Below are 16,905 nucleotides of genomic sequence, written 5' to 3'. Positions count from 1 at the left end.
TTTATCCTTCTCCTACTGAAGCCAGCATGTAGGCTAAAAATGTTTGATGGGCGCACATATAGAAAAGGAAATGCCCAGGCCATTACTTTTTGTTTGTATGATTGCTAAATAAAAAACAAAATTCAATGTAATAAAATAGATTTTTCATCGGGGAATAATAAAATTTTAACTTTCAAGCTGTTTAACTGCGTTTAAATCTCTTTAGCTGAGAACATGTAGTGAATACCAACTGGCGTTTCTTATCGGTTCAGCAGGCCAGATGGCCCCTTTTTTAATCACTTACTGAGATCAACCAAATATCTATCATGCAAAAAATGAGTCTAGTATCTTGACTAGTTCAACATTTCTACTATAAAACTAGTGCAAATAAGAACTGACATATTTGTGCTTTCGGTTGAAATAGTTAAATTTCAAACCAAACTCAAATCTTTATCAAGAATTCAACTTTTTTGTACTTCAAATCTAAAATGATAACTGAAAGGTAGATATAGCAAGGTAAGTGAAATTCTACCAGCGGTTGTAAGAAACTAATTCATGACTCTTACCACCATGAGGTAACAGAATTATAAACTTCAGGATCTATTTGCAGTGGATGGTACACAGTAACTTGGTGTACCTTAATAAAAGAAAAGCCCTTATTGCAACATAAGAGGTACTAAAAATTAGTACCTTAGATTCCAATCTTTTGTACCTCCAGTACCATTATCAAGACATAAATTTGGTATCTCTTGGTATCGTTTCGAAGATACCAAACGTACAAGGGCAGCTCCAAGTATAAATTAGCTGGTTTAATTATTAAAGAAAAACAAGTTAGTTCGGGAAAACAAAATGAAAGGGGGAAGGGAGTTGTTGGTAACCAACATAAATTTGTTTTTTCGTGATACTTCTTTTGTGATAATATCGAAATAGTGATGGAGGTGGACATATTATTGCGTTCCAAGTGCTTTTCAAGCAGCTAATGCCATGTTTGCTTTGGCCTAATGTAGGTACCCCAAGATGAGCTCAAGGGAGCATGCAGAGCCAGATGCAAGCTCCCATGGCCCCCAGCAATGGTGTCCCAGAGGCAAAGGGTCATTCTGAAGATTGCCATATGGTGATCGGACTTACCATATCCCAGGATGGCAGGATCAGTAATGTCATTGGGTCTCGGTAGCCTAGCAGCTCTGCATCGATTTGATTCCGCGAACCAAAATGTAATGTGGTTTTACGGCACGTATCGTTCTGCTCTCTTGTTCTTGACTTCTTGTAATATAGAACCTGTACCGTGGTGTGTGATTCAACTTTGCTGCCATAGGTTACAACCTGTATATACGTCTTTAAGTTGTAATTGTAATAATCTTCCTCAGATGCGTGACGAGGAGCAGACAGTGGCAGAGCTCATCCATCCTGTATTCCTGTCGACTCAGTGGCAATAAGGCTTGGCAGCTTCAAGGAGAGAGATTTGCAATTGAACTACTCGAGAACAAGTCTGCACTTGTTCAAGAAGTACTCGTAAATTCAGATGAGTTCATATGAATTCACATGCTGGTTAACAATGTGCACTACGAATCTCCGATCCGCTGTAGTAACAATAGAAATACGGTGAAGGTTTTTTTTTTGTCAGGCATCCCGTCAGCTGATGAACTCTGCTACATAGAAGAGGGTAACGAAATCTGCAAAGATAGGAGATACATGAATGATGAACCTACTGCTTTGGTAGAGGAAAACATCCCATAAGAAGAGAATACACGAACATTGCATATTTCTGTGTTTTGGATTTTATTTTGAGCACACATGGATTGTTGAAAGAAAAATTTCAGTGTTGTTTCCTTTGAACAAATTCATATGGGCCTCGCCGTGCTCGACTCGGCCCGCGGAGAAAGAAAACGGCCGAGTTTGATGGCAGGCAGAGCGGGCTGGCCGAACAAAAACATATGGGCTATTGGGCCATTCAGTTCATGTCCTTTTCTTCGTGGTGCTGTTGTTGCATGCTCAAAGCAAGAACTATAATCAGCCAACCAATACGGACAATAGTTCTGCATTAGCAACTTTGAGCACAAAAATTTAAGCAAATTCATAAGTAACTGTCTAATCTTTCTATAGGTTGCAAACAGTGGAGCTAGAATTGAACATTTTGAAGCATCGTACCCAACACGCGACGAACTCTGAACTCCCATATCCAAGTCTTTGAGCTCAAAACAGAGCGACTTTACATGAACAAGTTTCTGAAGTTTTCAACTCCACAGATGTCTAACTTTGAGTACTTTTGCTACACAAGTCAGTGCAAAACGTACTTTTTGCTACTGAGTACGTATCTACTCCCTCCATCCTATTTTCAAATCTAAAAAATTCTCTTTCGATAGTCTTATTTCGATCCAACTGTTCATCCTCTCGGGCTTGGCGTGTGACTCTTCGTTCTTCCATATGAGATTGGTTACGGGCATCAAAAAGTCTGAATCTTAATGAATAGGGTAGCTAATGGCATATTTAAATAGATGATAAGTAAGATTATTTTTCCTTGCTCATTGTGCCAAAGTGAAATAGGACTATTAAAAGAAAACGGGGGGAGTACTTTGTACTACACATTTTTAACAAGAATGTAACCTAGTGATATGATCACGACGTCGCGCGCGAGAGCCCCAAAGACCCGCATGCCACGGCCAAGGACATCGAACAGCCTCCCCATGAGCTCGCCGAACTTCTCCGCCTCAGACCTCATCTCTTCGATCTCCTGCTCGGCCCTCGCCGCCCTCGTCCTCAGCTTCTCCATCTCCTCCGATCGGCCCAGGCCGACCTGACCAGCAGCGCCAGCAGGAGGTGTCTGTCCCTCTCCTCTGCCGTCGCCACCGCGCCGCCGCCGCCGGCCGCCGCGTCGGTCTGCACCTGCCGGGGGAGGAAGTCGGCCAGCTCCTTTACTGTCCTGGCACGCTTCGCCTTGGCTATCTTGCTCTTGCCAGCGCTGGCGGCGGCGCCGTCGTCCTCGAGCACACTAGCTCCCGCAGCATCTCGTCCTTGGTGGCCTCCACCTTCGGGAGCGCCTGCTGCTTCCTCCTCTCCTCCGCCGGTGCGTTTGGCTTCGTCTTCGTCGTGGAGAGGTGGCGACTGGCACTGGCCGTCATGGCCATTGCCGCCGCCGCTGCCGGTGGCGGCAGGGGAGAAGAGCCGGCGCCGACGACGCCGTGGAGGTGGTGGAGCCCTCCTCGCAGCGGGGGAAACGTGGCGGCGTTACTGCCGACGACCGGGCGGTGGCGGAGCGCGCCAGCAGCCGCGCTTCGGAGCATCGAGGCGGCGGCCATCGTTTTGGGGTGCTCCTGATTGCGGCGATCGACTTGATTAGTAGAGTGATTTTAATTAACCTGGTTTTGGACATATATAAATCAATGCTCGGTCAGGTCAAGAAAGCATCGATCAATTAACGACTCACCACCAGAAAATTGGCTACAAAAGGGCTCCTTGGATGAACAGGTTTGGTGAAGTTCAAGAAATGAATTGAGAGGGAACAAGCAAAGGGGAAGATTTCAGGAAGCAGAGCAAAAAGAAACAGCAGTGACATAGGAAGAACCGCAACAGTGACAGGAAGCCCCCTCAAATCGCAGGGTCGGTCAACAACGCTCTGTCTCCACATCAAGCACTGAAGTCCACTAATACCACCAACTCCACATAGTTGGCACAATGGTGACGTGGGAAGCTTCACTCTGAAGTTAGTTCAATTTCAAACAACAGCGACCTATTTGCAGACAAACGGATAAGTTCAAATGACCTGCAGTGCAATTTACTCAAACAGAGATACATTCTTTTAGTACCAGAAATTCAGAACTTACATAAACATGATTTATTTTGATCATGGCCTAGTTTGTCAGACCAGCCAGTTGCATTTCGTTCGCCTTCTGAATCCATTCGATGAAGGACCTCTGAAGCCTAGGAGGTGCATGTGGAACCCACAGATTGAGGAAGTCTTTGATAAGCCGTATCCATCTCTCCAGCTTAGGGTCTCGGCGTCGCTGGATCGCCCACCTTCTGTCCCCAACACTGCTGATGCATCTCGGTGGCATCTTCGTCAGGCATGTCTTCTCAACCAGAAGGAACGCAGTGCCATGCTTGGACTTCCAGAAAATCTGATACGCCGTCGTATCAGCCTTCCGGTGAAGACAATCGATTGCCTTGGGAAGCATCAACTCGTCGAGCTCCTCGAGGCTAACGTTCGTGTGCACACCACTCTGCTCCGTACCGTTGATCACCACGATCGCAGAGCTCTCAACTTGGGGATCCAGGTCTTCGGAGGAGCCATGGGGGCTGAAGAGGAGCCCAAGCTTCAGATGCGGCGAGTTCTTGAGGCAGCTACTTTCACCTTCAGCAGCTTTGCTTCTATCCATGTTGTACTCATCAGACAGCGGGATGTGGCCCTGTAGGGACACTTCGATAACAGGTTCCAGATCTGAGACATCTGACGACTGTTCTACTGTGCTGCTGCTGCTATAGGAGGGCCGTTTCTGCTTGCAGCACATTGGGTTGGGGCGAAACCACCGGGTCATGTTGCTGTGGATGGTGTTCCAGTGTTCCTTGTGACTGGCCTCAACATATGGAACCCACAAGAAGTCCTGCGTAGGCAGCTGAGAGATTTCTTTGCGGGCGGATTCAGCGGTGGGCTTGAACTGAGGAGTGAAGAACATTTCTAAGCACTTGATGATGGTCCCAACTACGTCCATGCTCTCGGAGAGCCGCAATATAGAACCTAGGCACAGGTTCTTCTCCGGTGCCTCGTCGTCTTCATACACAAACAGGAGCTTGGCCTCCATTCCCCGGTCCTCGAAGCGAACGGGACGCACACAGAATAGGTGGTACTTGCTTCTCCTGACGAGCCTGTACCGTAGCTCTTGGCCGGCGAGAAGGCGTCCGATGAGAGGGTGGAGCATCATGTACCTGCGAGGCGTGCCACCGAGCTCCACGAACCTCAGGAACTCGCTGGCACCATCGGCGAGACGCTCGAATCTTTCAACGGCGTAGCTGTTCAAGACATCATGGTTGTCGTCGCGGTTGAAGAAAGCCTTGACGAGTGATTTGGTGGCATGAGCCAGTCGCCTGGGGAAGAAAGAGCTCTTCACCTCCTGCTCTCTCACTTCATCATCGATAGCGCGCTTCTTGCACTCACGCAGCACGTCGTCGCACTCCCGAGCTGCGCGCTTCAGCTTCTTGCGCCAGCGCAGCAGGGACGACGCGCCCTTGATGTGCCATTGGCGAGATGTCTCGAGCACGGCCTCCAGCTTGATCTTCGCCATCTCCAGCCTCTCCATGTGCTGCTCCTTCTCATCAGCTGGTCTCCCTACCTGCCTGCCAATCAGACCAGCAAAGACCTGCTTCACCGTCTCCTCTGCAACCGCAGAACCAACCATCTCCGCCATTACTGAGGATTATATCTGCCAAGAAAGAAAGAAATATGATTTTTGCTCGCATAAGGAATTCCCAAGGAAATTGTGCCTCATTTTCATCTGGAAGCCGGTAAATTTCCAAGAATAGTGGCAAATGGAAATCACCGAAGTCTTCTGTGTTTACTGGACTGTACACTTAATTACATGAAGTAGTCATCACGTACAGTGACAGAGGAAGCCCCCTCTAATCGCAGAGTCAGTCAACACTTTGTCTCCACATACTAGTTCCCGTGCTATTGACTTAGAGCCAAGCAATAGAGACCCACGAACACCACAAACTCCACATAGTCGTCCTTGCAGAGGAAAAAAATTGGGTGGAGGAGGGCTGCGAACTCCCTCCCCATGCACAGTCCCGCCCCCCAATAATGCCCGCGATGATGATGGCTTCCGCAGCTCCGTAAAGGCTCACGCGCACGCTCAAGCTCATAGCCACTCGCGCGACTCGCTAGCTGAAGCTCAGAGCCGATTCGATGACTCGCTCACTCAGGCTTTGAGCCTATCACTCACATTTCTGTAGTATTAGTGATATACTGATAGTCTTCGGAGTTTGATCATCATACATTATTACTACACAAGGGAGACTGTTCGTTTCGCAAGCAAGGTGTTGGAAGCCGTTGCCTTGGATATTTCGTCAAAAATGGATGGAGAAGCAATAATAGACTTTGCTTTTGATTTCTTCCTACCGTTTGCGTAATATAGCCATTTTATTTGTAATCAGCCTGAGAATATTATTAGAACTTAGCTATGTGTGGTCGCAGAGGCTGGAATATTATCCTTTTCAAAAAAAAACATTATTACTACAACAAGGTGGATGCTCCGATCCATTAGAGAGAAAATGCATTCCATGTTGAGGTACGGAGGAGTAGTACGTACTTGATTATTGTTTATGATTTGTACGTAAAGGTTTTAAATCTCATCCATTGTACTTTTTTTGCAAATATCTTTTAAGATTTAAACGGAGGGAGTACTTTATATCAAAATTAAGTAAAGTTAATGCTACCAGCTTTTATGGGATCTAGTCCCAGTTCAATAATATTCTCTTCTAAGGACTATATTCAGCAACTCTTAAAACCTCTCATGACCGATTCAAGTAGAAATAGTGATCATCTCACCATGAAAACATCCAGCTTCATTTATCTGACATATTACTACACTAAAAGGAAAATTAGTTTTGGAAGTGAATACCGTCAATAGATAAATTATACTAGGGCAAAGGAAATGTACGAGGAGCATGTGGACGGAAACAAGACAATAGAATCTTAGGAAAAACAGGGGGCATGTGCTCCAGTTCTTGCAAAACCTCCACTTGGTGACTAGAAAATTATGTAAAATTATGCATACAAAATCGCTAGGAGGTAGCATGCAGGGCCTCCTTTAGGCCCCAAGCCTCAGGCCCAGGCCAGCACTAGTAACATTGTCCCTACCTACAAGGTAAATCAATAATGTCCTCAATGCCAAATTGGTAAGAAAAACAAACTTCATAATAGACAAGTTTAGAGTTAGTTTCCTACTTGAGGTTTTTTATCAAAACATACAACAAATGCGGGTCCAGCGTGGGGGCTAGGGGCTAGAGCCCCCCTACCCCCGCGCAGTCAAGGGAGCCCCGAAGCTCCCCCTAAAAATTTCAGCCATGGATGAAGAGGAGGAAAAAGAAAATGAGGAGGAAGAAGAAGAGAAAGAGAGGAGGAAGAAGGAAGAAGAAGAAAATAAGCCCCCCCCCCCCCCTCAAATCCTAGATCCATCACTGCATTCATGCACACTCACCTCTATGTATACATACACGCAAATGCCCTATAAGCATCTCCGAATATCCGTGTCAAGTTGAGGACTCGAACCAGTACCAGATAAACTATGGTGGCTAACATTTTTGGCATGGTTGTTAGCTTTCTGCCTAATGGAATGTAATTTGTTCTGGGCTATGTGTTGTGCAGATGATATGGCAGTTCTCCAGCCTTCAATTTCAAAAAGAAAAAAAAACAAAGCTCCAGTTGTTACAGATAAAATTATGTATCTGGACATTGCTATCAGCAGGCGTAGTTAGCATTTAAGGTATATTGAATTGGTCATCAACGTATCAAAATTCTTCGGCCAATGGGTGCCATATATATCCACATTCAATCTCCAAATGTCGAAGCGATCTTGATTTCCTAGAAATTACTCCGTGCTAAATATACTGATTCTTGTCTTGTATAGAAGCTCAGGAACAATCTACCTATATCTTCAAACATATGTCTATGGTTGGATGGGTATGGTCAACCGTCAACATAATTGTTTTTTTAAGAAATAATATAACGGATTTTTTGGGAGGGCCAAGCACCTAATGGTCATATTATATTAAAAAACAATATTGTGTGTGGTTATTGATATAAGAGTCTTGGCAAAGTTCAGCTAATTAAACTATTATGTGGTTTTTCAGTACATTCTTGAGATGTATTTATTGGTGTTAAAATGACTCAAAATTAATTAAGCCCTACGGGGATTATGTCAAACTGGACAGTAGCATGCGTTTGGCTCCTAAAATGGCTAGTTTTGGCTTCAACAATGAAATAGTTTTTTTTCAGAATTAAAGCCCTTCAAAAACATTTTGCAAAAGCACTATCAGAAGGCAATGTCGTCGGTAATTTCGGTAATTTCAGGTGGACTTATCGCTTGGGTAGGGAGAAGCCAGTGAAGCCACTGTTTTGGCTCCGGCTCCTTCACTCTAATGTAAGCCACTTTAGGGCTTCTAGGGGGCGTCCTAGGTGAAGCCTTTTTCTGTTTACCCGTTTCGCAATGGCTTCACCAAATGACGGAGGAGAAGCCTCCTCAAACAGGCCCTTAAATGGGAATCACACAGCAGTGGGGCATGACAGTTAGAATCGCAATCACGGGGGTGACAGGACATGCTTATAAAAGTCGACAAAGTCATGAGGTTCGACCCCATTCACTATGATCATCAGCTACGCCACTCAAGTGGTCTCTACGGCAAAAAAGTCTCTTCCATCGCAGTTTCATTTCTGGTACATGTAATGTGTACAGAAAACAGCTTGAGCCTCAGCAGCAAGGTGCAAAATGCTTCAACTCCACCCAAAGGGAGATACCTATCTGCAAAAGAAACAAAAATTCAACTCATCAACGGAATGTTCAGAAACATTAGTTACATATCCCAAGAAAATGCCTTCGAGGGATAACCAAAGTTTCAGAACCCTTTACCTTACGTCGATTGAATGACATTACTCAGAAGCTCCGACATAACCATTCGAGTTATTTGAATTTGTTCCCAGTTGTTTAGTGGCTGCCATTATCAGCCCTGCGTAGCCCAAAACAAATAATATTAGACCTGCACAGCAAATTAGGTACTGCAGCATTCCAACTAGTGCAGATTACTAAAGAAGCAAAGCAGTGCATATTTTCTCGGAAAGGGGATCTAAACACTCAATAATTTTTCAGTTTTGATTTCATAAGTTAACTTTTCAAGTATGACAAAAAAAATCACCTGTAAAAGGAGGTGAAGGTCTTCGAGGCCTCGATTTGAACTCTGGATGGAACTGAACACCTACGTAGAAAGGATGATCCTGTAGCTCCACAATCTGCTCATAGGTGCAAGCAGGTTCAGCCTTTGAAAAAAGAAAATCAAGACACAAGAACAGTGCAGGCTGTTTGCTTTGTACCTCCATCCGTTTTCCACTTTCATCAGAACCAACAAAATGAAGACCGGCCTTTTCAAGCATGGGAACAAAAGAGGGATTGACCTATTTAAACAAAAGAATGAATAATCAGTTCAAAAATGAGCTACAGTGTACACCAAGAATAAAAGGATGTTTAGAAACAAAGATAGAAGGCAAACCTCATATCTATGACGATGCCGCTCATCTACATGTGGAGGACTCCCATACCTAAGAGTTACGTAATAGTCCAAATCAGAATGTGCATAATAATTTTGTATAAGGCAACTCTTAGATAACCAAGGGCTTGCACCACAATTTATAACTAAACAAAAGCCAAATTTGGAATGCAATGCAGCAAAAATATAAATTTCCAAGTAAGGAAAACTCCAGACAACACAACCATGTGGGACATTATTTTTGTATGGTGGTCCCAATGGAGCCAAACAAACTAAATTCAATAGTGCCAAAGAAAATATGATTAACCAAGAAAGAACCAAATGTCCGTACAGTTTTGATGTAAGACAATCAGGTTTGCGGAAGAATGTTCTCCTGCAGCCCAACCTCATCGTGTTTCCCATATGTGTTTTTGAAACCTGAACACAGTTCCTTGTCAAGGCATTAGATCAAAGCCCTGTCTCCTCCATAATCATAGCAGGAAAGGAAGTACCTCAGGCATGTACATAACAACATGGTTTGGTGTATCCTTGTTGAACTCTTCACTGTCTGCATCTCCCAGGCCCAAGACCTAGCGAAGGATAATCAAAGTGAGAATCTATATGGATAGGTTCATAAGGTAAAAGGAGGGGGGGGGGGTAAGCAAACACACATGTCTGGACATCTCAATCACTGATATCTGCATGCCCAAGCAAATACCAAGATATGGAACTTTATTCTCACGGGCATATTTTGCAGCCAATATCATTCCTGAGATTCCACGATCCCCAAATCCTCCAGGTATCAAAATGCTTGCTGAATCCTGAAATTTTCAGCATTCATGAATATTAACTTCTAAAATTGAGTTTATCAATATTTAAAATAGGAAGGAAATACAATGGGCATACTCACTTTAAGAGTTTCCCAGGCTTTTGCATGGGCATCTGGTGCCTATAAAAAAAAACTGTCATCATGTGATACAATAACATACAAACAAAGAATGAACAAAAAATATAATAGGAGGAAATGAGTGTAGCTACAAATGTGACAATGAAAGTATAACCACCTTAATACAGAAACTTGATGAGCCAGCAAAGATACAAATGCAATTTTGTACTGAGATACTTATCAGCACCCAAAAAAAAATGGATCACTGATTCATCATGTGCTATTACTGTAGTTGTCCCTATCTTACTGAACACATGATTAGTGACTTACATTTATTGCAGTTGCATCTTCAAGATCTGAAGCTGCAATCCACTGGATAGATGGCTTTAATGAACAGGCAACACTGGCATGTAGGAGAGCCTGGAACAAATTGAGACATGTTTCATGTATAGTAACATAAGCCCAAATCAAATTAACAGTAAAACACAATAATGTGGCAGCTAAAAATCTCAGTTGTTTAACTAATAGAGAACAATTGTTTCTACTCTAGGAAACCATGGAAACAACTGTAACTATAATAATTATCGCACCACATAAAATATAAGTAAAAGCTTGTGGACTAATTTTCACCATTGGCAAGCTATTTAAAAAAAGCTACATTTGTGTATATATGGACCAACCTTCACCACTGATAGATAAGAATCTGTCAAGTTAGTATACTTCCCAACCAAAGCAATTTTAACCTGCATAAGATTGATATTTATTCAGACCTATTCTGCACCAACAAAAGAGCCAATTGCCAATCAAATACTACTGTGTGCAATACTAACAGAGTTCTTAAGGTTGTCATATGACTCAGCCATCTCTGTCCAATCTTGTAACTCAGGCGGTCCAGCAGACCTATGAAAAAAAGCAAAGATGATATAGCTCCCAGACACTAACCATAACACTATACATAAAAACTGGTGATGCCATTGCAGTAATACGATGTAAACATATCAAGTCAACCATCATAGATCTCTGAGTAAGCCTTTCCACTAATAATGACTTCAACATAGGTCCAGTATTGGAATTTAAGCCAATCGTCTATCAATATTGGTAATATATAATTCCTTAACAGTATATGAGTCACTGCTTAAAAAACAAACACCTAGAGCATCTAAGTTGGTGCCTAGGTGCTAGGTACAATTGAAAAACCCTCCCACCTAGCACCTAGATGCTGCCCATGACTGTCTAGGCGCGGCCGCCTTAGCCTGCCAAATGGCCGCCTAGGCACTAGGTACCACCTCACCACCCAACAAGTTCCTAGCAGTTCCAAAAACACTGAAATGGGTAAATTACAAATTCTATGTGCAGAAATATCCAAATACTATAAGTGCATTGGAGCAATCATTTTAAGTAATCATCTGACTCACCCTGCAAGGTTTAGCTGTTTGATTATAGCTTCATGAGCCTTTTGATTCTGCAAAATAATACTCATCAAAATTTGAGCTGCAGCCAATACTAAATGCAAACAATATAGATTTAATATATTTCTAGAAAACCACAAGGTTAAGGTTCTTGTGGAAGTTACTCACTCTAAGGATAAGTGGGACATGCCATAAATTTGGAACATCATGGATGTTCAGTATGTTCTCGACCTACAGGAATGAAGACAGAATGTGAGTCAGAAAACAATGTGGATAAATGTCAATTTTTCAGACTTAATCATGAAACATACCGGGACATGGCAAAATTGTGAAAGCTTCTCCTTAACAGATCCTATTAGTGGCTGAAAGAGCAGATAAATATAGCTCAGATTGGAAAGGAACACTTAAATCTAATTGGACAATAGAAGAAAATGATTAGAGCACAAAAGACATGAACACAAAAGGTATATGCTAAGCCAAGGCAGATTAGAATGAGCTAATGGCTGCTTGAAAAAATCATTATGAGGAAAACAAAATACAAACTGAACAGCAAATGTGCCATGACAAGTATCCAATGCACAGGGAAAAGTATCAGAAATCTCTACAATGACTTAAATATGGCATTTTAAAGCATCTACTATTAGCTATTCATACTTTTTTATGCTTTTACATTACCTGCGCTGACCGGCATGCTAGAAGATCAGGAGTCAGACCCAAGGCCCTCAATTCTCGTACACTGTGTTGTGTTGGCTTGGTTTTCTACAAAAGGGGAAAAAATAATGTCAGATTCCCACTACCAGCAACTATTTGTCAAGATAGAAGACTTGAAAAGTGCAATGTGGATTTTTCCCCACATGTAAGGATAGAAGATGTGATAATCAGAATTCATCATTGCCGTTATAGGAAGAATTATTTACCTGCTCACCAACTACACCCAATACCGGAACAAGGCTAACATGTATGAGGCAGAAATTCTCCTTGCCTAGAGAATAGATAAAAGTATGGGTCACATTCATGATAGCCACTAAAAAATAAAGATATTTTTGCTTCCAAAAAAATGTAAAGCATGACTGGCACATTAGCACCAAAAATGGCAGCACAGAAAGTGTACGCTAATCTATTTTGTAGTAAGTTGTAACACCAAAACACATCACAGCATGCATAAAATGTGGAAACTGAAATGACGATGGAAAAGCCAGCTATACCAAGAGAAAAAGACAACTGGCGCAAAGCTTCAATGAATGGCATTGACTCAATATCACCTGAAACAAGAGCAAAATCAATTTATCTGCTACACTAATAATTACAAAATGTCAGATCATAACATGTCAACAAACCCTACCAACAGTGCCTCCCAATTCAATAACACAAACATCAGCTGGACGAGTCTGCCCATCTACAGGAACAGAGGACACTGACTGTATCCACTGTTTTATTTCATCAGTGACATGAGGGACAACCTGTATATTTAAAACCATAAGAATTTCATATTTTTGCCATATGGGCATACCATACAATGCAACTCCAGCAACAAATGCCGCAAGGGAATTACCTGGACTGTCTTTCCAAGATAATCGCCCTTCCTCTCCTTCTCAATGACAGACTGAAAGAAACAGAAACTATCTGTTTACAATCTCCAATGAGAACAAGCGAGCATCCCCATGGAGCATACACTCACCTGATATATCTTTCCAGTGGTAATATTGTTGTCCCTGGTCAGAGTAACATCTATGAAACGCTCATAGTTTCCTAAATCCAAATCAACCTACATTGCCACATGTCAGTCATAACTCAGCACCTTGATTGCAAACTTAAGCATTGTGTGATTGATGAAAGCATGGAGGGAAACTGTACCTCTCCACCATCATCAAGGACAAACACCTCACCATGCTCGAAGGGGGACATGGTACCGGCATCTGTGTTCAGGTAAGGATCTACAAAACCAGGAGATGAACTAGTTAAGACAAGTGAGACACCAAAGCTGAGGAAAATCCATACTAGTTAACTCTAGACATGGAGAACATGTGGATTTCAAAATCCCGTGAAAAAAAGGAGGCGCTGATTTAACCTTTTCACATACCAAAAGATCCTAAAAGGTACCAGTCTTTATACAAAAGTCTTTAAAAAGCCAATCACAAAAGGCCATTCAAAAGCCTAAAAGCTTGAGTGCACCATCCCACCAATAAAACGAAAATCAAAGGACACATGTTTATCCCTAAAAGGCCCAACACCAAACTTCACAATGGAACCGAAAGCTTACCTAAAACACGCCACAGGTTCCACCTCTAAAGGCCACTAAAAGCAACAGCAACAAACTGTACTAGTAAGACAGCGACAAGCCTTTAAAACCTGACATCGAGGGCTCATCAATTCATGAGGTACCGCTAAATTTCGCCAGAGAGGAGGTAGACGAAGTAACTGGAACCCCTCAAAGAGGTAATCTTTGACTGTAGCCCCAATTTCCACCAAGAACCAGTAAAGAATTGCCTCCGACAACTGAGACTCCACGCAGAAACCAACAAACTACCGCTTTCCACACCCAATTACCTAATCAAGAAAAGGCTAAATCCTAGTAGGATCACGGAAGCGAGTCGCATTCACTCCAACAATAGCACACCCCAGCTTTCCCCGGCCAATCCCCGCCCAAGAACAAGCAAGATTCCTTAGGGTTTAAGGAGGGGGGCACCAGCAAGAACCCCTCGCAACTCCGCGTAGGGGGTTCGAGGGGAGGGGGCGTACCGATCTTGATGCAGGTGACGCGGAGGCCGCAGGCCTTGAGGACGACGCCGACGCTGCTGGCGGTGACGCCCTTGCCGAGCCCGCTGACGACGCCGCCCGTGATCAGCACGTACTTGGTCGCCGCGGCCCGCGGCTCCACCCCCGCCGGCGCCGGCGGCGAAGACATGAGGCCGGAGGAGGGGGATATGCCGGTGGGAGATGCTGCGCTGTGCGCTTCCGTGGGGGGAAAGAACTGTAGCAGCAGCAAGCGCACGCTCGCCCCGTGGTGTGCCAAGCTTTTGTTTGGGAGCGGCCCGGATTTGTCCGGGCCTGAGCTCAGGTTTTGGGCCGTTGGTCCTGGATCTGGATTTTGGACCATTGGGCCTGGGCTCTGGTTTTGGACTTTTGTGAGCATAAAGACCAAGCCCAGGTCAGGCCTGGCCCAATTTTAGTCCGGCTCAAGAAGCATGTAAATTGTTGTGGGTGGGTTTGGACAACAACTAGGATCGTGCCCGTGCATTGCTACGGGCAAAGAAAAATTTATCTATAATCATCTATCTAGTTGCGTGGATTCGACAAGGACAGGCTCATTTAACCTTAACTTTAATGTAGATATTATTCCAAAATATTTAACTTTTACATAGATAGGTAGATACATGTATGTTACTACGGGCAAAGAAAACATCATAATCCAACATTATTGTTATCTAGAAAGAGAAGAGAAGAAAATGATACCAGCACGCGCGGTACTAATCCTTGATAGCTATGGACTGTGGAAGAATTTTAAAAATACAATATCAAGATGCAACACATATCATGGGTTGCCAAAAAAAGTTTTAACGTAATGCACGGAGCATGACAAATATATGGTATTGAAAGTACCAAGGTGTGAACAAAAACTACCTCTCTGCACACTCCAACCGAACACTCAAATTTATGCCTCTGTTTATCTATGTGAAGGATCTCTCATTCACGTTCCGAATTCTTACTTCTGTGCACACTACGGTCAACCCTTGTTTGCAATGTTATAGTTTCACACACATATATTTTATTCATATTCTTATAACTAATAAGTTAACCGCTTTTTATGTGAATCGTAACTTTGCACCAACTATTTTATGGAACAATTATACTTGAAACATTTAATTTTGAAGGAACATTTACTTTTTAATGATTACTATAATGATTATTTTCAATGCGTGAATTAATTTACAGCACAAAGTGAATCACAACGCAAAAGGAAATACAAAAGAAAATTGCCATAAATTGAGGGTCTATTTGCGTGGCTTCGCTCCTCCAAAAATGACTTCGGTTTTGACTCCTCTTGTGGAGCGGAGCGGCTTTTCTGATGGAGGTAAAACCGTTTCGAAAAACGTTTAGCAAAACAGTTCCTCCTTATTGATGTATAGAAAATATAAAATGTCTAATATGACCCTAGCTATATTGCTTGTTATACAAATTAATTTTATGTTTTCAAATGATTTAAAATGTAATTTCATATACAAAATAAAAATATTAGTAAACAGAATTATAGATTTAACCAATTATTTCTTATTTCTTTTTCCTTCTCTCCATGTCGTTCACTCCAGTGTCCAGCTCCACCACGCAACGCCGCCTGCTACTGCTATGGCCCCTCTCCGCGCCGCCTTGCTCTGCCCCCTCGCTGCGTTGCGGCTGTCCCAGGCTCCCGACCGCTGCCTGGACGCTCATGCGCCCCAACAGCACCGGCCGGGCCTGGAACTGGGCGGGGCCGCGGGTGGCTGCGCGGCCGTCGATGGAGGAGCTTGACATCCCCTTCCCTAACCCCGCTACTGCTACTCCGTCGCCCCCGTGCTCAAATCGGCGGCGCCCTCGCCCCCGTGCTCGAATAGGCAGCGGCCGTTGGTGTTTCACCGCACTGGATCCGGCAGCTGCCGCTTTGGCACTGGATCCACCGGCACGGATCCAAACCATTATATATTTTTTGAAAGGAAAAAATTATTGTATACAATAAAAAGTTTTCATCACGGGTGACCTTCCAACGCCCATGCCCCAGATTTGATACCCAAGGGGAATTTAGGGCCTGACCTAGGCACTCGTTTTGGATCCGAAACAAGCCCACGCTCCTCGAGTCGCTATTTCTTCTGCTATGCAAAAGCTCTCCCATTTTCCCACGAAACCAAAATCGATTTGGGATGGAGTTCCTATAGGCCACGTATCAACGTTCTACCATAATTTGCTACTAAAAGGGTTTAAAATCTTTTGAAAGGAGTAGTAGGTATTTCATATCCGCGCACATCCACGCGTATATTCTGCCAAATTTTTGAACGAAGAAACAAATGTTTGATTTCACCACGGAGATGTGCGCGGGTGCCGTTACGAAATTCCACGGCCATGCTTTATCCGGGCCCCCATTGGAATTCGGCGAGGGCGACCAGTTGGATCCGCGCGGAGATTTTCCGAAAACGAAACGCCACTCGCGTCATGTCTCATGTGAAAAACCTGAGACAGTGACAGCCGGGGCCCGGAGGTGATGGAGCCACGTGGCGCTTTGTGCTCAGATCTTGGCAATTCGAAGCTGCCAGCGTGGCGGCCAACGCAACAACGCGGGGGGGGGGGGGGGGGGGGGGTCGCAATGAGGATTTGTGTTCATGCAGAATGAGGGCGTTGGTACCTAGAATAGTTCAATAAGGAGACGGTGGACGA

General features: G+C 43.7%; 2 protein-coding genes across 4 annotated transcripts; both read right to left on the bottom strand.

Annotated features, from left to right (window-relative positions):
* Positions 1-2,471: 2,471 nt before the first annotated feature.
* On the bottom strand, positions 2,472-6,178 carry LOC101776181. Of its 3 annotated transcripts, none has more exons than XR_002676693.1 (3): positions 3,801-6,178; positions 3,404-3,706; positions 2,472-3,335 (listed from the first exon to the last, which is right to left on the bottom strand). XR_002676693.1 is itself a non-coding variant. In XM_012844391.2 (2 exons), exon 1 carries the CDS (start codon positions 5,376-5,378, stop codon positions 3,828-3,830), a length of 1,551 nt encoding a protein of 516 aa, XP_012699845.1. In that variant the 5' UTR covers positions 5,379-6,178; the 3' UTR covers positions 2,472-3,706; positions 3,801-3,827. The 3 variants fall into 3 exon arrangements, 1 of the variants encoding a protein (XP_012699845.1); XR_002676694.1 differs by having other exon boundaries at positions 2,472-3,290; XM_012844391.2 differs by having other exon boundaries at positions 2,472-3,706.
* Positions 6,179-8,257: 2,079 nt separating this feature from the next.
* On the bottom strand, positions 8,258-14,616 carry LOC101775508 (CTP synthase). Its single transcript, XM_004962723.3, has 23 exons — positions 14,242-14,616; positions 13,357-13,436; positions 13,181-13,267; positions 13,055-13,105; positions 12,845-12,962; positions 12,708-12,764; positions 12,420-12,484; positions 12,178-12,261; positions 11,814-11,864; positions 11,671-11,733; positions 11,509-11,555; positions 10,924-10,993; positions 10,774-10,836; positions 10,424-10,513; positions 10,118-10,156; positions 9,879-10,028; positions 9,720-9,797; positions 9,560-9,645; positions 9,232-9,280; positions 9,056-9,136; positions 8,881-8,974; positions 8,598-8,694; positions 8,258-8,489 (listed from the first exon to the last, which is right to left on the bottom strand). Exons 1-22 carry the CDS (start codon positions 14,597-14,599, stop codon positions 8,618-8,620), a joined length of 1,938 nt encoding a protein of 645 aa, XP_004962780.2. The 5' UTR covers positions 14,600-14,616; the 3' UTR covers positions 8,258-8,489; positions 8,598-8,617.
* Between the last annotated feature and the right edge of the window lie 2,289 nt (positions 14,617-16,905).

This window comes from Setaria italica, chromosome III (assembly GCF_000263155.2).
Source record: "Setaria italica strain Yugu1 chromosome III, Setaria_italica_v2.0, whole genome shotgun sequence".
NCBI classification, from domain to species: domain Eukaryota; kingdom Viridiplantae; phylum Streptophyta; class Magnoliopsida; order Poales; family Poaceae; genus Setaria; species Setaria italica.
This window is presented reverse-complemented; position numbering and strand designations above follow the sequence as displayed.

Excerpts from the sequence above, each read along its gene's own strand:
- LOC101775508 (XM_004962723.3), bottom strand. The coding sequence starts at position 14,599 with ATGGTCCAAAATCCAGATCCAGGACCAACGGCCCAAAACCTGAGCTCA. Across the intron at positions 12,485-12,707 it reads CCAGTTGTCTTTTTCTCTTG|GCAAGGAGAATTTCTGCCTC; the intron begins GTATAGCTGGCT and ends TCTATTCTCTAG. Across the intron at positions 8,975-9,055 it reads AAAGTGGAAAACGGATGGAG|ATTGTGGAGCTACAGGATCA; the intron begins GTACAAAGCAAA and ends ACCTATGAGCAG.
- LOC101776181 (XM_012844391.2), bottom strand. The coding sequence starts at position 5,378 with ATGGCGGAGATGGTTGGTTCTGCGGTTGCAGAGGAGACGGTGAAGCAG.